A 24,795-nucleotide genomic window follows, 5' to 3' on the forward strand; every position below is an offset into this window, starting at 1 on the left:
ATTATTACCCTTATGATACTAAATTGAATTAAACACGATGTTGAACAATCAAAATCATTGTCATTCCAATTTACCATACCACCTTTTTGAGAAAGTAACAAAAGAGGTGCAGCACATACTTCAACAATTTAATATAAACAAACACAATAGTGGAATGGGATACATATGTCATCAACATTTACACATCCAGTATTTAGTTTTGGCTCAGTGGGAATTCTTAGTACTGATTCACAGGCATATGGTTATCACTGGCAACTAAAAGCATTTGTAAATTTACAAAGATCTGGAGATTTCCTGGCACTGAATATGAACAAGGGTAGCTGGAATCAGTAGGAATTCTGCAGGTAGGCAACATGAGGGAATGATCTTTGATACAGTATGAATGAGTCAGAGGAGGCCAGTAGTCTGTCTCAAAGCTTGTCTACCTCCTCCAACTTGTGATCGATGATCAAATCATGACCCAGAAATTTGAAGTAGCCCAAGAACTTCTTCTTTTGAAGCATCAGTGGAAACCACAGAACATCATCAACCCACATTTGACTGAAGGGTATCTTGTCAGAGTCAAACCACTGTGGCCTCATCTCTATAAGAGAAAAAGTATAAGTTAGTGAGCTTCGTCAGACATTAGTCTAAGAAATGTCAATAGAAAGGCATGTAGTATAGGGTCAGCTGTTTTTTCCAGGAAAACTATGGGGTCTACGATTATAGCCTATTGGGCCATGAGTTTATCCTGGTCACAAAACTCCTGGCCCTAAATAGAATGATTGAGAATGAATACCATCTGACTCTGTTGGCTCCCCATTGTAGTTGTCAGCTCGGAAAACATGGACGTCAAGCAGCTCTGTTTCTCCGATGAATTCAAATTTGATATTTCCAATCTTATCAAGTGCATCCACTGTGAGGCCACTTTCCTCCTGCAGTTCTCTGGAGAGAACAACGTTTGTAAGTAGAGAGAAAGTAGCAGGAAAGTGTGTTGCCTTCAGACCAAAGTAGGAAAAAACTAGATAGCAGGCCTCATAACAGGCAATAGTCAGACCATGCCTACTGTAATGTCACAATATGACATGTATGAGGGTATATATACCGTGTTAGATACTGCCCAGTGCTGGAATCTGTTTACATGATTTTACATGCAAATTGTTAAACAAAACTGTAGGAAAAACTATTTTTCAAGACACATCCAACTACCGAGGACTGCAACCAATCTCACCGCCTGGCAGCCTCTTCAATAGTCTCCCCAGATTGGACTTTGCCACCAAACCCATTCCACTTCCCTGCTCCGAACCCTCTCTTCTTCATGCCCAGCAGCACCCGTCCAGGCTGCACCACCAGCACCAGGGTCAGCAGCTTGTTGGTAAACATTGTACCTGTAATATACATAATCAGTGTGCAATAATCAGTAGACCACAATCCATGGATGATCTCACTCTCTTTGTTGCATCGAAGCTACAGTATCTCTAGAGATGATACACAGCAGATTATTGAGAAGCATTATGTAAGGCTATTTGCTGCCAAAACACACTATTGTAAGAGTTCTGGTATGCAAGACATCACAGCAGCAAACTTAAACTTGTAGCCTTTTATTGCCTTCTTCAAGTAGACTACATTTACATTTACATTTTAGTCATTTAGCAGACGCTCTTATCTTATACTGGCCCCCCGTGGGAATCGAACCCACAACCCTGGCGTTGCAAACGCCATGCTCTATCAACTGAGCTACATCCCTGCCGGCCATTCCCTCCCCTACCCTGGACGACGCTGGGCCAATTGTGTGCCGCCCATGAGTCTCCCGGTCGCGGCCGGCTGCGACAGAGCCTGGATTCAAACCAGGATCTCTAGTGGCACAGTTATCTCTGCGATGCAGTGCCTTAGACCACTGCGCCACTCAGGAGTACACCTCCATGCAAATAACTTGCCTTTATAGCAATTTTTAGGTTGTCAATATAGTCCCTAAGTGGTTTTCATAGATTAGAGTTATCCAGAAGAAATAACGAATATCTCCAATCCCGCGTTTACAGTAGCAAGGCCTGCCATGCGATTGTATTCAACATGTCGGGCACTGACGACCTTCTTTCTTCTTCAGTGGGGTTTATCAGCGGTTGGCATCCAACGTTATGGTGCATTACCGCCACCTACTGTACTGGAGTGTGGGCCAGAGACAGGGAGAATCTAAATCCTACCTATCAGCCCCGTTGCAAAAAATATTTGACACTATATCTAATGACGTTCTACTCAACATACTCTTTAAACGAATTTCCTGTATCCCCTTCTCCCTCATACTATATCTCATCCGGGCACTGACCTGTAGTATACGACATCGATATAAATAAAATGTAGGATAAGGTCGGTCGTTTTAGTTAAATATCTGTGAAAATGTGTTACCCTCAAATATTGTCGACTGGAAACAGAAGTATAATGCCACACCATTTCAAAACAATTCCATAGTTGGTGAGATCAATTGCTGTAGTATTACGGTAACAGCTTTAATTACGCAACCTCATAATTTAACACGTTTGAAAACAAAATTATTGTCACGCGTTATAACTTTTCCTAAATAAGCAGATCTGCGTAGATTATGTGCATCCTTAACGTTCTCGGATACATTAATTAGCTGCGCTTAATTTAGCTCGCGCGGCGCGCCGGTAGGCGGATCACGCATCGTTCAATGTCGCCCTGCAGGACTACCGGCGATAAATCTCAGAGTCGGCTGATTTTGACTAAATCGAGCGTATCCAAAAAAAATCACATGATCAGGAAGTGCAGCTACAAAGTCAAACAAAATGCTGTCTGCCAGCAGCATTACATTTAGCTGAACAATGTGGTACTCGGTGTTACAAAAATCATATCTACATACCTCTGTACATCTCCTAAAAAAGGCTGCGTATAATCTGAAAGGAAAGAGTACTGCTGATCAGCGTTGGATAGTTCGGCAGCTTAATGACCCTTTTGTGAAGGCTGCCCATGTGCACAATTACCGGTGTAGAAGCGCCTTCAAACTGCTGGAGATTGATGACAAATACAAACTTTTAAAACCTGGATTCAACGTAATAGATTGTGGTGCTGCACCAGGTGCTTGGAGCCAGATAGCTGTTCACAGGGTCAACTCAACTGGGGCTAGTGAGTGCATCTTGTATTTACCCAACTGACAGATTAACACATGACATGCTGTTATAATTAACCTACCAGCCAGGCCAAATATATATTTTCCTGCATCTGACATTGTTCTGTCTGCCATGTTTATTTGTATTATTTATTTAACCTTTATTTTATCAGGGAGTCATACTGAGATGTTAGGTACAGTGGGACGTTTTATAAAAGTGCTTTATAAATGAAAACATAGCAATGTATCAACCTACGTGACAACAAAGAGGGCCAACCAACTTTCTGATAAAGAATGCAGTGATGAGTACTAAAATTGTCGCCCGTAATAAAACAGTACACTATGATAAACTGTATCTTTAATCTTTAAACGGCTTTAAAGAAGTGGCAACTGCGTTCATATACAGTGCCTTGCAAAAGTATACATCCCCCTTGGCATTTTTCCTATTTTGTTGCATTACAACCTGTAATTTAAATCGATTTTTATTTGGATTTCATGTAATGGACATACACAAAATAGTCAAAATTGGTGAAGTGAAATGAAAAAAATAACCTGCTTTCAAAAAAATAAATAACGGAAAGCTGGTGCGTGCATATGTATTCACCCCCTTTGCAATGAAGCCCCTAAATAAGATCTGGTGCAACCAATTACCTTCAGAAGTCACAGAATTAGTTAAATAAAGTCCACCGGTGTACAATCTAAGTGTCAAATGATATGTCACATGATCTCAGTATATATACACCTGTTCTGAAAGGCCCAGAGTCTGCAACACCACTAAGCAAGGGGCACCTTCAAGCAAGCGGCACCATGAAGACCAGGGAGCTCTCCAAACAGGTCAGGGACAAAGTTGTGGAGAAGTACAGATCAGGGTTGGGTTATAAAAAAATATCTGAAACTTTGAACATCCCACGGAGCACCATTAAATCCATTATTAAAAAATTGAAAGAATATGGCACCACAACAAACCTGCCAAGAGAGGGCCGCCCACCAAAACTCACAGACCAGGCAAGGAGGGCATTAATCAGAGAGGCAACAAGCCTGAAGGAGCTGCAAAGCTCCACAGCAGAGATTGGAGTATCTTTCCATAGGACCACTTTAAGCCGTACACCACCGGTCAAAAGTTTTAGAACACATTCAAGGGTTTTTCTTTATTTTTACTATTTTCTACGTTGTAGAATAATGGTGAAGACATCAAAACTATAAAATAACACATATGGAATCATGTAGTAACCAAAAAAGTGTTAAACAAATCAAAATATATATTATATTTGAGATTCTTCAAATAGCCACCCTTTGCCTTGATGACAGCTTTGTACACTCTTGGCATTCTCTCAACCAGTTTCATGAGGTAGTCACCTGGAATGCATTTCAATTAACAGGTGTGCCTTCTTAAAAGTTTATTTGTGGAATTTCTTTCCTCCTTAATGCGTTTGAGCCAATCAGTTGTGTTGTGACAAGGTAGGGGGGGTATACAGAAGATAGCCCTATTTGGTAAAAGACCAAGTCCATATTATGGCAAGAACAGCTCAAATAGGCAAAGAGAAACGACAGTCCATCATTACTTTAAGACATGAAGGTCAATACGTAAAATGTCAAGAACTTGAAAGTTTCTTCAAGTGCAGTCGCAAAAACCATCAAGTGCTATGATGAAACTGGATCTCATGAGGACCGCCACAGGAAAGGAAGACCCAGAGTTACCTCTGCTGCAGAGGATACGTTCATTAGAGTTACCAGCCTCAGAAATTGCAGCCCAAATAAATGCTTCACAGAGTTCAAGTAACAGACACATCTCAACATCAACTGTTCAGAGGAGACTGTGTGAATCAGGCCTTCATGGTCGAATTGCTGCAAAGAAACCACTACTAAAGGATAAGAAAAAGAGACCTGCTTGGGCCAAGAAACACGAGCAATGGACATTAGACCAGTGGAAATTTGTCCTTTGGTCTGGAGTCCAAATTTCAGATTTTTGGTTCCAACTGCTGTGTCTTTGTGAGACGCAGTGTGGGTGAACGGATGATCTCCGAACGTGTATTTCCCACTGTAAAGCATGCCGGAGGTGGTGTTATGGTGTGGGGGTGCTTTGCTGGTGACACTGCCTGTGATTTATTTAGAATTCAAGGCACACTTAACCAGCATGGCTACCACAGCATTCTGCAGCGATACGCCATCCCATCTGGTTTGGTCTTAGTGGGACTATTGTTTGTTTTTCAACAGGACAATGACCCAACACACCTCCAGGCTGTGTAAGGGCTATTTTACGAAGACGGAGAGTGATGGAGAGCTGCATCAGATGACCTGGCCTCCACAATCCCCCGACCTCAACCCAATTGAGATGGTTTGGGATGAGTCGGACGGCAGAGTGAAGGAAAAGCAGCCAACAAGTGCTCTTCATATGTGGGAACTCCTTCAAGACTGTTGGAAAAGCATTCCAGGTGAAGCTGGTTGAGAGTGCCAAGAATGTGCAAAGCTGTCAAGGCAAAGGGTGGCTATTTTTTGTTTACTACATGATTCCATATGTGTTATTTCATAGTTTTGATGTCTTCACTTTTATTCTACAATGTAAAAAGTAGTAAAAATAAAGAAAAACCCTTGAATGAGTAGGTGTCCAAACTTTTGACTGGTAGTGTATATATGGCCACTCCTCCCCCTTTCTGTAATCTGTCACATCTAAAACATTATAATAATTTACTTCAATGTCTTTATCAGATACAGAACCATTTAACCATGTTTCCGAGAGAACCGGAATGTCAGGACGAGTCCTGTAACCAAATGTCAATTGTGTCAATTTTTTGAATCATACTTCGCACATTTAGGTGCGTTATCCCAAGCCCCCTACAATATCTAATGTCAGGGGGGGTATTCAGCTCTTTAGGGCATAAGGTGAGCTGAGACTTTGCCAAGGTCCCTGGCCAATCCACGTGAGAGCAGAGTAGACTGAGCATTTGACAGACCTCCCTCAAGTCGCTGGGGTGGGAACTGGGAGAGCAGTGTTGGCAGAGCTCAGTCCACCCTGATGAAGTACCTGCCAAAGGAGTGGATCTGCTGCAGGGGATCGGAGTGGCTGCCAATGCTCCATTCTGTGTATGCACAGGAGGCCTTGATGTGGCTCCTGTTGCAGGGTTGGGGCTGCCATGGCCTGTCCTGTGGATGAGACTAGGTGGTCCTCTGTAGCTCAATTGGTAGAGCATGGCGCTTGTAACGCCAGGGTAGTGGGTTCGATCCCTGGGACCACCCATACATAAAAATGTATGCGCACATGACTGTAAGTCGCTTTGGATAAAAGCGTCTGCTAAATGGCATATATTATATTATATATTACTAGGGAGGGTAACCAAAACAAGCCTGGGAGGGAGGTTGTGGGGGGAATTGAGGAGGGTGGTGTGGAGGCTCCAAACTCTCAGCATATGAGGGCTGATGATGTGAATGATACATGGTGTGGACTGCATCATATGGTGCACTACCCTTGACAGTGTTTTTGCCAGACCCTAGGGTAGTGGTCGGTGCTTTGTAGAGCTAAGTTGAGGTGGGCCTGGTCTGGTAGAGCTGTGCTGAGGCGGGCCGGGTCTGGTAGAGCTGTGCTGTGATGGGCAGGGTCTGGTTGAGCTGTGCTTTGATGGGCCGGGTCTGGTAGAGCTGTGCTGAAGCAGGCCTGGTCTGGTAGCATGGAAGGGAGGTTGTAGGGGGTGGTGTGGAGGGCAGTGTGGCCGGCGATGCTCCAAACTCTGCATGGGGCCTCTTTGACTGAGTACGGCTTGGGCATTGCTCAGTGTATCTGCATGCAATTCCTGGGAGAGAGGTGGTGGAGGGTGGTGTGGGGGGCAGTGTTGCTGGCTGTTCTCTAGGTCTAAAGGAGCGTCTGATTTGTCTCAGGGAGTTGGTGGCTGTTCTGTTGCTCCTGTGGGGTGAGGTGGACTGGCAACCCACAGCAACATCCTTTAACGTCCTGGCGAAGGTGGGGACTGCCTCTTTGTACAGGTCTACATTATCGTAAAGACAGTCCAGGCTGAGGGTGGGATGGTGGGCCAGGTGTACGTTGGACCATAGCACACAGTCCCGAGAGAGGCTGGCATTTACCCTCTGGATGGTGGCAGGGTGGAAATCTCTCCTCTGGAGCAGGGTAGATATTCGCAAAGGGGAAGATGTTGGAGGCCCTCTCTCCTGTTAGGCGCGCAGGTCATTGGTCCCTGTGTGAATGATGATATGGCTTGGGGAGACAAGCTGGGCCACAGCTCTCTCTGTTGTGGGGCACCATAACTTTGACACTTTTATTTGGGAAAAGTTTATTCTCTAATATAAACTTTCCATTTGAGTCCATCAATAATATATAATGTCTGGTTTCTCGTCAGGTCTATGGAGGATGGTAGGAGTGATGGGAGAATTACAGGCCGTGAGATGGAGGGGGTCTGCTGGGTTGGTGCATTGGTTGGTGGGTTCTGATTCAGCGGTTGGCCTGGTCCTGGGTTTTTGTGGGACTCTTTGTAGAGTGGATGGTGGTGGCTGAGAAATTCCTGCCTTAGGTCATGTAGCTCCTTCTGCAGGTTGTGCATGTGGCTGGTGTTGACTGAGCTGGACAATTCCTCTCTAAGTCTGTGCACGTCCATCCTGAGAGCCTGGTTGTCCTCCTCAACATTCTTCATTGCACACTGCAGCTCCCGGATCTCATCCCTATGCTAAAGCACCAGGCTGATATCTATAATATGCTGTGGTACTGCAGGTGTCACGTGTGAGAGAAGCATGCTCAGGGTTGTGTCTGTTGCAGGCGAGGGAGGGAGAGGGACACTGGGGACTACATACTGGGGCACAGAGGGAAGGGAGGCTGTTGTAGGTAGTGACAGTGGAGAGGTTTTAAGTTCAGCAACAAGGTTTTATTTAGTCGAAGTAGTGGACAAATTGATCCAGACTGGCCTCCGAAACTTGAACCCTCACAGTGCCGTTATAATAAATATGAATGTTACATTTGGGGGAGGAGTCAATGTACAGTTTCTCATTGTTCTGTTTTCGGACATTTTAAAAGTTCATTGTTGGTCTTGTGGAGAGCTGTGTGCCAGGCATTAGGATCATCAGTGTGCCAACAGTGAAATAAATTGTCAAGGCTTGACAGTGTTATCCAATGTCCTTTTAGCACGAGAAGCTGTGAAAATGAGTTATGACAGTAGTTCTACACTGCATGACCTCTTGCATGTTTTGTTACTTCCAGATGGAGAATTCCCCCGTGGCACTGTGGTTGGGATTGACCTGCTGCGCATAGCACCTCTAGATGGAACCCACTTCCTGTCCAATCATGATGTCACTGATCCTGTCACACATACCAAGCTGCTTGAACTTCTCCCTGGTGCCCAGGCTCATGTCATCATGAGTGATATGGCACCCAATGCCAGTGGTTTCAAGGAGATGGACCATGAAAAACTCATCACAATGTCATTGTCATTGATTGATTTGGCTGAGAAGGTGTTGCAGACTGGTGGCTCTCTGATTTGTAAGTATTGGGACGGGGCATTGGCGCACCAGCTTCAGCAGAAGCTTTCAGCTGTGTTCCGTGAAGTCAGGACAGTCAAACCAAAAGCCAGCCGAAAGGAGTCGTCAGAGTTGTTTTTCCTTGCCAGGTCGTATAGAGAAATAAAATAGTCTGATTGTATATTTTCATGTGTATTGTAAGCTTTGTTGACCTGCAAAGAAAGGCTTTAGGTGCTAAAGCACTTGAGGAGCCCCTCTATTTCTCCTTCCTGAATGTACTTTTTGTAAAAATCTATAATATTCTATGATATCTTTACCAACTCATTAAAGTCTATGGATATTCTACAATGATTTACATTATTCAACATCTACAATTCTTGAAACCTTTCCTAAAATATTTTAGGCATACTTTATAAGTACAAGTCAACTGTTTTTTCCCCATCCATTCCACATCTCTAAATCCAACAAGAAATTTGGATCAAGCATGCATCATTCATTTCTCACTTGAGGTGAAATATTTAGCCTACCAGAAGATGGCACCCTTGAGGCATCAATAAGCTGTGCATTTGCAGGCCAATAATTTCTCATTAGGGGCTGTTTCCATCTTTACCTACAGACAAGGTGATACCAACATCTATGGGCCAGAATGTATTTAATGTATTAAGCCCTTATCATCAGAGCCACCGTGTTCCTCATGTTCTGTGCATGTCAGAACTATTCTTTTCCCTTTGTCAGGCATGTTTGAAGTATTACAAAATACATGTGGTATTTATTTGATAAGAAATATTCCAGTTTGCCATTTGTAATGCTTATAATCTGCTTTGCCAGCCATGTAGAAACATGTAATCATTCTCTCATTTAGGGCTTATAAAGGGAAAAATAGCCATGGACAGCATGACTAATGAAAAGGCTGATGCCACTGAAGCTGTGCATTATAAATAGTGTTGGGCTTCGTTCTCAGAGAGCGGGGATGTGCTCTTCAAAACATCATCAGGTTGGCATTTGAATGCTCTGCTTGAAATTATGTGATTTTGCATTATTTTAGCCAAGTGGACTGCCACTGATTGAGATTTCCCTCAGATACAGATGAAGGCCCACAGTAGTGTTGATTTGGCACTATTTACTTTGCCTGTTTTTCTCTCTAGGCGTATCACTGACTACTCTCTGTAATTCTATGGCTCTCAGGGTTTGAAAGTACTCTGCTGATTTTACCAGGAACAAAGAAACAAATGTATCAGAACTGTGCAAAGGACTGAGAAGACAATTAAATGTGATGGGGACAGGAGAAACAGATACAAATGTCCCTTAATATCAAATATGATGAAAAGAAGCTCATCCTAAAGATTGAAGGTTTCATATATTTGATGCTAAACATTGGTGGAGGGGACCTGTCTCCATGATAATATTATAATCCTTCATACAATTAGCCAGTGAGCTGTGACTTTCAAGCCATGGATACCTCCCTGTTATCTCCTCAGTTATATAAGTGATCAGCAGCTAGATTGTAAAGGGTTCATTGTTGGTGCATTGGGTTCCACATGACTTGTGTTACAGCACATAGAATGAATAGTAATGTGGACATCAGAGCCTGCACAAAAATATTAGGTTTGTGCACGACAAATCAACCTAGTTTTAAATCTTGTCTACATGGTATTGACCACTGGACTCAACATTGAATTATGTTTTTCAAATACCTTCACTTTTCATAAATCATTGATGACCAAAGCCACAAATAATGTCCAGTTAAATGCCTTAGAACAGACTGAATTAGCAAGGAATTTCTATTCAATACTCCTTCAACCTGAAACTAGCACTGACTATACACATTCCATAGAGTGGTTTGGAGCCAGTCACCTTTACCATAAAACATTGTGCATTGGTAGGAGAGGACGTAATAGATGACATTGTACACTGTGTGAGCTGATATGCTGTCCTATTTCTTTCCACCTCCGTGGTAACCTCAAGTTCGATTTGTTATTGCTGCTGACACAGAGGTCATTGTAGTACGATGAACCACAACCAATGTGACGGTTTCACCTGCTCCTGCAGGAAAGTGTGCAAAGAACTTCTGAAGTAAACTAGTGTCTAGTCATTTGTCCTTCCATTCTTGTCTTTGAAGTGTCCTCACTTTCCAGCTTCAGGGACATTTCACCAGTTTCTGTAATGTAGTGTAAATCCTCAATACAGGTGGTTGTGAAGTGCCTGTGGAGTTTTACCAGAGCCCTGATAGACCGCTTTACCTGCTGTTCATAGCAATGGGTTTAGTATGCCAATTATAAGGCATGAGTTAATTGGGAATGATTTCACATTCGTAAATGGGCATTTATTTTGCTGTCTTTACAAACCCTGATGTAAAAACGAATTCTGATGCCAGCTTTTCTGTTCAGCCATCCCCAAGTATAATGTCTACCAGCTGTTTTTCAGAATTGTACATCCTTTACAAGTTACAAAAGAATGAGACGTAAGTATTTTATGGGTCACAACAAAAGATAACCTCTTAAATTCATATTCTTTTCAAATTGATTTTTCAAATAGAACTTTGACCGTATCTTACAATTGGGGTTGTTCATACTAAATTGGTGAAACAAAACTTCTTTCTTTTAGCAGAGTGCCTAACAGTGTTTTAACATTTCTACTGAATAAAACCTCTCAAAGGTTTAATTTTATTTAATTAATCACCTGCTCTCAGGCATAGGCTGAATATACTCTACATGAATAAATGCCCTTCAAATTACCACTGAGTTAATATCCTTGTTGAAATCTGATTAAAACCTAAAATTGAGTTTTTTGAAGTCTGATTATCCCATGAAATTGAATTTTTTTACCTAATTATGACTTGATTTGAATGTATTTATGGCACCAATGAAATAGATAGTTCATGTTAATGTATTAATTAAATCTGCTTATTTGGTTTCCTTTAGGCAACCTGTCACTTTCTTAAGGAATGATGACAGAATATACATTGTTGAACACATTTCTGGCCCTGCTGAAATTACGTTTATAAAGAAGAAACCTTTAATCTCAATTGTTTGTCCGTTGATGGAGAGAAAAATGTGAAAAGCTGACCCATTTTTTTCAGCTCATTACTTGTTGATCATCCACTTCTTCGATATTTAAATCACATTTTAATATTATTCCCAAAACACTGTGTGCTGCTGATACATATTTAGATGGAATCCTACAATCCCTTTGCACTTGTTACTTCTGTTGCTGAAGGGCTAGGCACAATGCATTGCAGGTTAATTTACCTTTGTGGAGACAGCTGGTGGCTTTTATGTAAATACTAGTCAATTAAGCTAAAAAATATATATTTTCGAGGCACTATAAATTCCTTCAAATTCAATTATGGAAATGAGATCACCTCTTTAATCATCTGGCTTGTGAACAAACTTCCACTGCTTTAGAGGAACTGTTTGAAGTTAACTTTCTAATGTGTTTCCTTTCTTTCAGGCAGCATTAGGGATTTCCAATAAACTTTCTCATGGATTGTGGTGGAAATGTATTCCCACAGGGATTGTTAATAGATGTAGCTACCTGGCTCCGTCAGCAATGAGTTAATTTGCTCTTGTGCTAAAAGCCTGTATCCTGGAGTTTAGGAGCCTCTCTTTTAGTGGTTAAATTCATGAAGTGTTGGCTTGGGCCTGAATGTAAAGTGATGTTGTCTGTAGTCATTTGAGTTCAGAGTTGGATGACACATGAGAAATTGGTGCTTGTCAAGGATTCGGCCTTTAGAGAAGGACTAAGAAAGTTGCCAACCGAGTATTCCATGCAGATCCTGACACTTAGCTATTACTTGTTAAAGGATTGCCTTTGCTTAACAAAATGTAAAACTTGTGACGTGAAAACAGTTTTAAAAAAGTACATTTCCAGGAAAAAGTATGTATTTTCTAGTCACCACCTCATCTTACTTTGACACAGCAGAAAAACTCAAATTTTAGAGCATTGATTCACAGTGCCCATATGACCACATCTGTATGACATCAAAGAAAGAGTAAGATCAAATGTGACTGCATTAGAACAACAACACAGTTGAATCAATAATCAGTTCACTGCATTAGGATCCTGCATTCACTTCTTGGAAGAAGAAATGGAAGAAGTAAAACTATATCTACCAACTTTCACCCCCTAGCTTGTTGAATAGACTTTTAGGCCATTATCCACTTATCCAATTTGATGTGCAAGCACAAATTATGGTTGACTGGCCAAGCATTCACAGAAGCAGAAGAATGACAATTTCATAACTGCACTCACAGTTAAATGAACATGAAATTGACACTTTACACATTTAGCAGATGCTCTTATCCAGAAATCTCTTGATGATGAATGTTTGCCTTTGTGTTATCAATGACACTTACATTTCATAATGTTGATGGTTCAGCTACGTCAATTGACACAGAGACACTGAGAGACTTGTCTGCAAACATCTAGGTGCAGGCCCTCCTGAAGGATGTGGGAGGGTACAATGAGGCATGCAATTGAATATTCATACCTGTTCAGCATTAGGTTGCCAATATAAAACAGTATGTGCTTAAGTGGCTCTCTCTACACCAGGCAAAAGGCTTTCAGACATGTGTCCAAACTGCTCTCTTCAATTAGACATTTCTCTTTCTAGCATAAATGTTCAAAATTACACCCGTCCGGGAGTACTCAAGGGTTAGCTCTCCTCATCAGCTGTCTCCCAGGCTAGTCTAAGGCAGATCAATTTAATTCCATTTTGGAGAGAGGGAGGGAGGAGATAGAGACGCAGGGCATTGTCTCCTTTAATTCAGGTAGTATCTGAAACCCCATATATGATCTTACTGTATAAAGTACCTATAGGCCACATGGACTTCCATACAGTCCCCATTAGAAGTTTCTCTTTTAATTGCATGAGAGAGCTTTGAGAGAGCTATTAGGATCCTCTGCCATGGACCAATTATTCCTTTCATTTAATTAACTTGTCAAGGGACAGGTGTGTAACTGGTTTCTGGGGTTACAGGGCTGGATCGCAGGCTGGTGGACAGTATAAATGAGAAGTTACAGCCGGAATGGAGCGTGTGGTGAGACAGGTGGTGCAAGGGCTAGTTCTGGGGCATCTTGCTTCGTTTCCTGTCAGACGGGAAATTATTTGGATCCCACTACAAGGAAAACATGGGAGATGTTGATGATTTATTCACAAAAATGTAGCAAGTACATTTATTATCTGCACTTTCTATCTGCTACAAATTAGCCCATGACATGTAATTTGAACATGATATAGAAGGGACCTCTCAGGGCAAGCACTAAAATACTTAAACTAAACTAAACCCTGACTGATTTGTAAGTAAGTGTACAGTTGAGAATATTCCTGTTTAAAATTCACTGATGATGGTTAAGGGAACTTATTTTTTCCCCAAATAATATTATTGACATATCACTGACGCGTACAAATGTTCATCACCTTCATACCTTCACGCCAAGTCTTAATTGCTATAAATGATCCCTGCATATCAAATCCAAACCTTTGAAGACAAATTCCCCCACTTTGCATCTCTGGTTATGGCTGAATGCCCTCCTGGATTACTTTGGAACCCACAGTGTAAACTGGGGAGTCTTTTGGACTACATGTAGTCATTCATCTCTCTAAAGATGATTCCAGAATTTGACACAGCGCTACAGTAAGTCCCACTATAGGGCCCGAGTCAGTATAGAGAGGTGTATGTTGGAACAGCCTCCCCTGTGTTTATGGAGGGGTGTTTGTTGCTAAAACGTTCTGACTGGCTGTCTGGAGAACCAAAGGGTTCCCATGGTGCTCTGCTGGTCATTCCTGTTGACTCACCTTTGGTGATAGTTCTCAGGCTAACAGCAGGAGACATTACTTTTTGGTAAGACATCTAACATTTCTCTCAGAATGGAAAGTAGCAGGAGGTCTACAAATGAAGGGGGAAAAACGACTATTCTTGCTGTTACACAAGAGCTTTGAATTATACATGTGACCTGTTTAAATTACACTTTGGTCTTGTTTAGCTGTGATTTTTTAAAGATGAGCATTTCTGAGGTACAGCACTTCACTTGAATCGGATTTGAATTTAAACATGGCATGATCAATTGTTCTTCCGAATCAGAATGTGTCAGAATGTGCCAACACCATAGGATGTGCAGTAGCAGTTTGTCATCACAAACTGCATATGGCTCAATATGAAGAAGTAAAAAAACAAGTTGCACATCACTACTTTATTCACCCAAAGTTTAACCAAAAGGAGCATTTAATGAAGCTTAATCTGTCTTTAGCATTTCCTCTGCCAAGGATATTTTGATACATTTGCAAAGAGGAAAAGGGGGTAACTGCAGATTACTTCGTAATCTTAATATATTTGCCCTAAAATAAATAAAACATGCAGAAAAATTCAATTTCAAACCTGTTTTATCCTCGGGTAAATAATCAACTGGTGTTTTAATAAGATATTCGGAAAGTGTGTAAATACAGAGTGGCATAAACATGATTTGCTCAGGGATGTTTCTTGTTTTGTCTAATTGCCACAGGAACTTACAAAAAAAGGCATTCGGTTTGGCTTTGAAGTTCGCTTGCTAACAATCTAAGGCATGATCTTAATGTTTATGAAATCTTTGAAAAACATATATCTGCTCTAAGTATACTGCAGCATCCAGCACCATCTATTTTCTAATGAATTACTTTATTGCTGCCTATCATATAGCAATAAGAAGGGGTTTAAAATGACATGATAAACAGAATTTACACTGTCTTTTCATCTCGAAAATGGAAATCAGCTAATTAGCTAGGCCTTTCCATTCCAGCCATGCAGAGTTGACAGCTTTGATGAGTGGTCAATCCAACATCTAATACTGTTTCCTTTTATCCTCCATTAGAGAGAATGACGCATGCATTCACTCAGGAAAGGTTGTCTGAGATGGCAAATTTTTCTATTAGGATTAAGATGAACTATTATTCTCAGCTCAAACGTTAAGAATAATTATATTTTCAACAAGGCTTAAATGCATAACATTACATTGAACTTTAAATTTTAAGACATGCAATCGATTGTCAAGAAAAATGATGGTTGGGTGACAGACATAAGGGGCTGCCAAACACTCAGAAATGCCAGGAGTGAGCTAGATGAGAATCAAACCAGAGTCTCTCACTCAAGGTAATCGCCCTGAAGCCCTTACTGAGGAATCCAGATATCCCTCCTAAACAGTGTTGCCAACTCTTCAGTAAGGAAAGTAGCTATTGGCTGTCTTAAAAGTCGCTAGAAGTCGCTAAATGACGTCATCACCTAATTTGCATAATTTGCCATGTGCATGTCATTGTGATGGATGCTGTAGGAGAGAGGAATAACGTCGTGGGAGAGACAAAAAGTGAGTAAAAAACACCCTACATTTACATCCCGCCCTGAATGTAAGCCAGGGCGGGATCAGCCAGCCAGCTTCCCAAATGCGCGATTCATTTGCAGTCTGGACGCGAAGGGGTGGACATCTTCTGCTCTAACTGCAGCTGGGAGGGACTGCTGCGCGAGGTCTGGGCCGTCTGTGAGTGCTTTGGGATGGGGGTGGGGCCCACAGCAGCCACGGCAGCACCCACTGCTCGTTGAGAAGAGTAAGAACGATACGTGCTTTCACGTCAGTCTCCAAAAGTCTCCAATAACACCAGAAAAAGTCGCTAGATTTGTCGCTAGTCGCTTTTTTGAAAATGTGTTGCTAGTGGGGTCTGAATACTCGCTAAATATAGCAACAAAGTCGCTAAGTTGGCAACACTGCTCCTAAAGGCACAATCTGTTATTTCAACAGTCTGACCCGGCTGGTATATATCATTAAGTTGCCATTGAACAGTGGGAAATCTTACAGATTGTTAAATCCCATCTTAACAGAACACTGTTGGTGATAGTCAATGGCAACTGGCAAGTCAAATGAGCTTGCTTTTGCATCGCATATGAGAGTTAAAAGTTGTAAACATTATTTACATTGAGTGCATTAACCATATTGCTGCATTATTTATAAGGCAAGTCATTCATTAATGCTTATGGATATGAACCTATGGATGATATAGAGTCATTTAAATCTGAGGTATAACGAACAAAAGGACAATATAGGAATAAGGTGGAATCATATTACACAGGCTCCGACGTCCGCCGCATGTGGCAGGGGCTACAGTTTATACGGATTACAAAGGAAGACCCAACTGTGATCTGCCCAACGATGCCTCTCTACCAGACGAACTCAATGCATTTTATGCACGCTTTGACAACAACAACATCGTGCCAGGTGTGAGGGCCGTCACCGACCCAGTGGATTGGGTGATCTCACTCTCCGAGGCCAACGTGAGAAAGGTCTTTAATCAGGTCAACACCAGCAAGGCTGCGGGCCCCGGCAGTATTCCAGGGTGCGATCTCAGAGCATGCGCAGAACAGCTGGCAGGCATATTCACTGTGATTTTCAACCTCTCCTTGTCCCAGTCTGTAATCCCCACATGTTTTAAGATTACCACCATCATTCCTGTCCCCAAAAACTCTAAGGCTTCGTGCCACAATGACTACTGGCCTGTAGCACTCACTTCTGTAATCATGAAGTACATTGAGAGGCTGGTTATGGCACACATTAACTCCACCATCCCAAACACCCTAGACCCACTCCAATTTGCATACTGCCCCAACAGAAACATAGATGACGCAATCTCAATTGCTCTCCACACTGCCCTCACCCAACTGGATAAGAGGAATACATATGTGAGAATGCTGTTCATTGACTACAGCTCAGTTCAACACCATTGTCCTCTCCAAGCTCATCACCAAGCTTAGGACTCTGGGTGTGAACACCTCCCTCTGCAACTGGAACCTGGACTTCCTGACAGGCCGACCCCAGGTGGTGAGGGTAGGCAACATCACCTCCGCCACGCTGACCCTCAACACAGGGGCCCTACAGGGGTGTGTGCTTAGTCCCCTCGTGTACTCCCTGTTCACCCACGACTGCGTTGCCACGCACAACTCCAACACCATCATCAAGTTTGCTGACGACACGACGGTGGTAGGCCTGATCACCGGAGACGATGAGTCAGCCTACAGGTAGGAGGTCAGTGACCTGGCAGTGTAGTGCCAGAACAATAACCTTTCCCTCAACGTCAGTAAGATCAAGGAGCTGATCGTGGACTACAGGAAATGCCCCCATCCACATCGACGGGGCTGCAGTGGAGCAGGTCGAGAGCTTCCAGTTCCTCGGTGTCCAAATCACTAAAGACTTAAAATGGTCCAAACACAGTCATGAAGAAGACAGTGCCTCTTCCCCCTCAGGAGGTTGAAAAAGTTTGGCTTGGGCCCTTAAATCCTCAAAAAGTTATACAGCTGTACCTTTGAGAGCATTTGGCTGCATCACTGCCTGGTATGGCAATAGCACCGCCCTCGATCGCACGGCGCTACAGAGAGTGGTACGGACAGCCCAGTACATCAATGGGGCTGAGCTCCCTGCCATCCAGGACATCTATATCAGGCGGTGTGGTAGGAAGGCCTGGAAAATCGTTAAAGACTCCAACCACCAAGCCATAGACTATTCTCTCTGCTTTCGCACGGCAAGCGGTACCGGTGCATCAAGTCTGGCACCAACAGTAAGACTGATAAATAGCTAACAAAATAGCTACACAGAATATCTGAGTTAACCTTGTATCTTTATTGACCTTTTATTTGTAAAATATTTTTACACTGTCTCTATACACACTCACAGGGCCCTACACACTCACACACACACTCACACCATCATCTTCTCACTCACACATAACATGCAACATACATTTCTACTGACTCTACACACACGCACACCCACTCACATACAAGCTGCTGCTACTCTGTTTATCTTATATCCTGTTGCCTAGTCACCTTACCCCTATACATATCTACCTCCATCACTCCAGTATCCCTGCACATTGTAAATATGGTATTGGAACTGACCTTGTATATAATATGCTTACTTACTTGCTTATTGTGTTCTTGATATTACTATTACATTTTTGAGTTTTGAGTTTGCAAGAAAGGCATTCACACTTGAAACTTGAAACTAATGCTCTTAGTTATGTCACTATTTGTCAGTGTTTTGGGGGTACATTAGTATGTTCTGGTGCCAGACAGCCATTGCTTTGTTTTCCTCTATTGTGAGCGGTATTGTTAGTTTCTGTGATTTCTTTTAGTTTCATTTTTTTTTTTGGGGGGAGGGGGGTAGATCAGCTTAATATTGCAGATAGATTGTAACTTCCATCAATGTAATTGTCTGCACATACATATACATATATACACATACATATACATACATACACATACACATACATACACACATACATACATACACATACATATCCTTTAAAAAATATATATATATTCCCCTTTATTACTTTACAACCCCGCCACCCTTTCCCTACTTGGAGTAAACTAGTGAACAACAATGCTTAGGCCTCTACTTCCAGCTTATACCTACTATCTACATTTTATGGACACAGTCAATTTTACAATAATTATATTTTGTTTGTTTTTTCTCCTGAACTTCCTCTACTCTCAACCTCTCCAATCATTTTCATGATGTCCATCCGGTTTGCTTCTATATGCCATATCGTTCTAACTGTGCTCTTTCACAAAAGCTCCCAACCTACAACCTATATACTTATTATGGACACAGTATGCTTACATTATTAGTTATCTTGTTATTATTTGTTGTTAGTTGTTATTGGTCCCATCCTTCAATTCCATTCAACACCTCCCATCTATCTTTTAACACCATCCATATAGGATTTCTATTTGCCATATATATTTCAACTGTACTGTGATGTCTTACAAAAGTTCTGAACCATTCTATTCTCATTGTTTCTACAGATTGTGAATTGAAAATAAACATTTTTGCTAAAAGTATTATTATGTTATTGATCGATTGACTATGACTTTTCAGATCACCCAGTAATGCTATCTGCAAGGTTAGCTCCAGGTAAATATTGCAATCCTTTAGCCATTCCTGGACCTGTGTCCAAAAACAAGCTACAAATGGACAGTACCAAAACAAATGATCCAATGATTCTTCGCAGCAAAATCTGCAGAGCTGGGAAGATTGTATTCCCCCATGTAAATAACATTCCATTGGTAGCAAGAATTCTATACAATAATTTAAATTGAAAGACAATGGTTTCTGCTCTAGCGACTGACACTGCTCAGAGATCACTCTGTACTTTACTCTATCTATCTGGATGGATTATCAAAGATGATCTGTTGTTCAGACTTCAATTAGACCCCACAGACTTGTTGTTGTTACACTCCGTGCTGTGCAATGCACACTTCTAACTGGTGGTAAGACTGTTGAAAAGCTAAACTGTAATTCTACTGCTGTCAAACAACAAGTGAAAGCCTCTACAGGCAATGAGTACTGATGGGGATGGTGTTTGATATTTCCCCTTCATTAAAGAGAAGTTTGCTGAGTCCTCGAGGGGGGAAAAGGTGGCCAATACTTTCCACACAATAAATGGTTTCCACAAGCTGCCTCAAACTCTGGTGAAAAGCTCCCTAACTCCTTGGAACCAGCACCATGCTTCTCAAAGACACATGTGATGAAGAAAGTGGGCTTGGAGAATCTCGTTTCAGCAGTATTCTCAAAGAGTTTGGATTCTGAGATAGCTCTGGTTTTGTCTTTAAAAATGCTGTCCTCATGTCCCAAAAGCCTTTGTGATTCTAAACTTTTCAGCTGTATTTGAATTGTATTCCCTTTAGGAATTTTAGCAAAAAACATTTATCAAAAATACTTGACAGAAATAAATCATTATTAATGCATGCTTTTTAATGTAATAAGCCAGTTATTATTTTGGTCTATTCTTTTCAAGTTCCATTTACTTTAATGTGCAAGGTTTCTCTATGATAGCCTATGTTTCAATTCAAATCCTGCCCTTCTCAGAATTTAATAATCTACTATATACCCTGTTTAGCTTGACACAATTATCCAAATGACGTGGCGAAGTTAGATACAATAACTGTGTAATGTATTTTTTATTTTTTTATTTTTTATTTCACCTTTATTTAACCAGGTAAGCCAGTTGAGAACAGGTTCTCATTTACAACTGCGACCTGGCCAAGATAAAGCAAAGTAGTGCAATAAAAACAACACAGAGTTACATATGGGGTAAAAAACATAAAGTCAGAAATACAACAGAAAATATATATACAGTGTGTGCAAATGTAGCAAGTTATGGAGGTAAGGCAATAAATAGGCTATAGTGCAGAATAATTACAATAGTATTAACACTGGAATGCTAGATGTGCAAGAGATTATGTGCAAATAGAGATACTGGGGTGCAAAAGAGCAAAATAAATAACAATATAGGGATGAGGTAGTTGAGTGGGCTAATTTCAGATGGGCTGTGTACAGGTGCAGTGATCGGTAAGGTGCTCTGACAACTGATGCTTAAAGTTATTGAGGGAGATAAGAGTCTCCAGCTTCAGAGATTTTTGCAATTCGTTCCAGTCATTGGCAGCAGAGAACTGGAAGGAATGGCGGCCAAAGGAGGTGTTGGCTTTGGGAATGACCAGTGAGATATACCTGCTGGAGCGCAGACTACGGGTGGGTGCTGCTATGGTGACCAATGAGCTAAGATAAGGCGGGGATTTGCCTAGCAGTGATTTATAGATGGCCTGGAGCCAGTGGGTTTGACGACGAACATGTAGTGAGGACCAGCCAACAAGAGCGTACAGGTCACAGTGGTGGGTAGTGTATGGGGCTTTGGAGACAAAACGGATGGCACTGTGATAGACTACATCCAATTTGCTGAGTAGAGTGTTGGAGGCTATTTTGTAAATGACATCGCCGAAGTCAAGGATCGGTAGGATAGTCAGTTTTACGAGGGCATGTTTGGCAGCATGAGTGAAGGAGGCTTTGTTGCGAAATAGGAAGCCGATTCTAGATTTAACTTTGGATTGGAGATTCTTTATGTGAGTCTGGAAGTTGAGTTTACAGTCTAACCAGACACCTAGGTATTTGTAGTTGTCCACATACTCTAGGTCAGACCCGTCGAGAGTGGTGATTCTATTCGGGTGGGCGGGTGCCAGCAGCGTTCGATTGAAAAGCATGCATTTAGTTTTACTAGTGTTTAAGAGCAGTTGGAGGCTACTGAAGGATTGTTGTATGGCATTGAAGCTCGTTTGGAGGTTTGTTAACACAGTGTCCAATGAAGGGCCAGATGTATACAAAATGGTGTCGTCTGCGTAGAGGTGGATCTGAGAGTCACCAGCAGCAAGAGCGACATCATTGATATACACGGAGAAAAGTGTCGGCCCAAGAATTGAACCCTGTGGCACCCCCATAGAGACTGCCATAGGTCCAGACAACAGGCCCTCCGATTTGACACACTGAACTCTATCTGAGAAGTAGTTGGTGAACCAGGCGAGGCAGTCATTTGAGAAACCAAGGCTATTTAGTCTGCCAATAAGAATGCGGTGGTTGACAGAGTCGAAAGCCTTGGCCAGGTCGATGAAGACGGCTGCACAGTACTGTCTATTATCAATCGCGGTTATAATATCGTTTAGGACCTTGAGCGTGGCTGAAGTGCACCCGTGACCAGCTCGGAAACCGGATTGCATAGCGGAGAAGGTACGGTGGTATTCGAAATGGTCGATGATCTGTTTGTTAACTTGGCTTTCGAATACTTTCGAAAGGCAGGGCAGGATGGATATAGGTCTGTAGCAGTTTGGATCTAGAGTGTCACCCCCTTTGAAGAGGGGGATGACCGCGGCAGCTTTCCAATCTCTGGGGATCTCAGACGTTATGAAAGAGAGGTTGAACAGACTAGTAATAGGGGTTGCGACAATTTCGGCGGCTAGTTTTAGAAAGAAAGGGTCCAGATTGTCTAGCCCAGCTGATTTGTAGGGGTCCAGATTTTGCAGCGCTTTCAAAACATCAGCTGTCTGAATTTGTGTGAAGGAGAAGCGGGGGGCATGGGCAAGTTGCAGCAGAGGGTGCAGAGTTGGTGGCCGGGTTAGTGGTAGCCAGATGGAAAGCATGGCCAGCTGTAGCAAAATGCTTGTTGAAATTCTCGATTATTGTAGATTTATCGGTGGTGATAGTGTTTCCCTAGCCTCAGTGCAGTGGGCAGCTGGGAGGAAGTGCTCTTATTCTCCATGGACTTTACAGTGTCCCAAAACTTTTTTGGAGTTAGTGCTACAGGATGCAAATTTCTGTTTGAAAAAGTTAGCCTTTGCTTTCCTGACTGCTTGTGTATATTGGTTCCTAACTTCCCTGAAAAGTTGCATATCGCGGGGGCTATTTGATGCTAATGCTGTACGCCACAGGATGTTTTTGTGCTGGTCAAGGGCATTCAAGTCTGAGGAGAACCAGGGGCTATATCGGTTCTTAGTTCTGTATTTTTGAATGGGGCATGTTTATTTAAGATTGAGAGGAAATTACTTTTAAGGAACAACCAGGCATCCTCTACTGACGGAATGAGATCTATATCCATCCAGGATACCTGGGCCAGGTCAATTAGGAAGGCCTCCTCGCTAAAGTGTTTTAGGGAGCGTTTGACAGTGATGAGGGGTGGTCGTTTGACCGCGGACCCGTTACGGACGCAGGCAATAAGGCAGTGATCGCTGAGATCCTGGTTGAAGACAGCTGAGGTGTATTTAGAGGGTATGTTAGTCAGGATGATATCTGTGAGGGTACCCATGTTTACGGATTTAGGGTTGTACCTGGTAGGTTCGTTGATAATTTGCGTGAGGTTGAGGGCATCTAGCTTGGATTGTAGGATGGCTGGGGTATTAAGCATATCCCAATTTAGGTCACCAAGCAGTACAAACTCTGAGGATAAATGGGGGGCAATCAATTCACATATGGTGTCCAGGGCACAGCTGGGGGCTGAGGGGGGTCAGTAGCAAGCGGCAACAGTGAGAGACTTATTTCTGGAAAGGTGGATTTTTAGGAGTAGAAGCTCAAACTGTTTGGGCACAGACCTGGATAGTATGATAGAGCTCTGCAGGCTATCTCTACACTAGATTGCAACTCCACCCCCTTTGGCAGTTCTATCTAGACGGAAAATGTTATAGTTGGGGATGGAAATTTCAGAATTTTTGGTGGCCTTCCTGAGCCAGGATTCAGACACTGCTAGAACATCAGGGTTGGCAGAGTGTGCTAACGCAGTGAATAACTCAAACTTAGGAAGTAGACTTCTGATATTTATGTGCAAGAAACCAAGACTTTTGCGATTACAGAAGTCATCAAATGATAGCACCTGGGGAGTAGGAGTGATACTGAGGGCTGCAGGGACTGGGTTAGCCTCTACATCACCAGAGGAACAGAGGAGGACTAGAATAAGGATACGGCTAAAGGCTTTAAGAACTGGTCTTCTAGTGCGTTGGGTACATAGAATAAAGGGGGCAGATTTCCGGGTGTTATAGAAAAGATTCAGGGCATTATGTACAGACAAGGATATGGAAGGATATGAGTAAAGTGGAGGTAAACCTAAGCGTTGGGTAACAATGAAAGAGATAGCATCGCTGGAGGCATCAATTGAGTCGGTCTCCGCGTGTCACGGTTTCAGCCGAGGCGGCTCCTCCTCCTTGTTCGGGCAGGTTTCGCCGGTCGTCGTCTCCGGAGTTCTAGCTGCCACCGCTCGATGTTTCGTGTTTGTTTGGTTTTGTCTGTTAGTCACACCTGTTTTGTGTTAGGTCTCATTTAGCACCCTATTTAGTTTCCTTGTTGTTAGGTTTGTGTTGTGTGTGATTGTTCGTGTCGTGGTTGCGCTACCCGTGTCGGTACGCTATTTTCCTGAGCTTCCTCCTTGTTGTGTGAGGAGAGATTTACGCACCTGTGTGTGCGCTTGTATTTACGCCTGTGTGCGTCTTTTGCCTCCGGGCTGTTTTGGATTACTTTTCGTGCACAGTAAAGTCTTGTTGGACTTACCCTCTGCTGCCTGCGCCTTATTCCACACCACACCCATACACAGCACCGTGACAGAATCACACACCATTAGATGGAATCAGCAGGAGCACCCGTCGACCCCATGGAGGAGCGTCTCCTTGGACACGAGCACCGGATCAACCGTATCGGGCACGCCTTGGAGGGCGTCATGGACACCCTTCGTCGATGGGAGACCAGCGGGGTTCCCATAGCCCCAACTATCGCACCATCACCTTCACCACCGGACAACCAGCCCGTCCATCGACCGGAACCCAGTGGGATTCGGCTCTCGCTCCCGAGGGCGTACGACGGCACCGCTGCCGGGTGTCAGGGGTTCCTCCTACAAGTGGAGCTCTACATTGCCA

At 42.7% G+C, this 24,795-nt stretch overlaps 2 protein-coding genes across 4 annotated transcripts; one reads left to right on the top strand and one right to left on the bottom strand.

Annotated features, from left to right (window-relative positions):
- Nucleotides 1–114: 114 nt before the first annotated feature.
- LOC121569546 (7,8-dihydro-8-oxoguanine triphosphatase) lies at nt 115–2,940 on the bottom strand. Of its 3 annotated transcripts, none has more exons than XM_041880600.2 (4): nt 2,855–2,940; nt 1,211–1,367; nt 779–924; nt 115–583 (listed from the first exon to the last, which is right to left on the bottom strand). In XM_041880600.2, the coding sequence occupies exons 1-4, from the start codon at nt 2,862–2,864 to the stop codon at nt 411–413; spliced, it is 486 nt and encodes a 161-aa protein (XP_041736534.2). In that variant the 5' UTR covers nt 2,865–2,940; the 3' UTR covers nt 115–410. The 3 variants fall into 3 exon arrangements, with proteins under 3 accessions (XP_041736534.2, XP_041736533.2, XP_041736535.2); XM_041880599.2 differs by lacking the exon at nt 2,855–2,940 and adding an exon at nt 2,303–2,389; XM_041880601.2 differs by lacking the exon at nt 2,855–2,940 and adding an exon at nt 1,917–2,072.
- On the top strand, nt 2,740–8,905 carry LOC121569545 (rRNA methyltransferase 2, mitochondrial-like). Its single transcript, XM_041880598.2, has 2 exons — nt 2,740–3,117; nt 8,298–8,905. Exons 1-2 carry the CDS (start codon nt 2,817–2,819, stop codon nt 8,723–8,725), a joined length of 729 nt encoding a protein of 242 aa, XP_041736532.1. The 5' UTR covers nt 2,740–2,816; the 3' UTR covers nt 8,726–8,905.
- Nucleotides 8,906–24,795: the final 15,890 nt, after the last annotated feature.

The sequence above is a fragment of the Coregonus clupeaformis genome, chromosome 7 (assembly GCF_020615455.1).
Source record: "Coregonus clupeaformis isolate EN_2021a chromosome 7, ASM2061545v1, whole genome shotgun sequence".
Classification (NCBI taxonomy): Eukaryota; Metazoa; Chordata; class Actinopteri; order Salmoniformes; family Salmonidae; genus Coregonus; species Coregonus clupeaformis.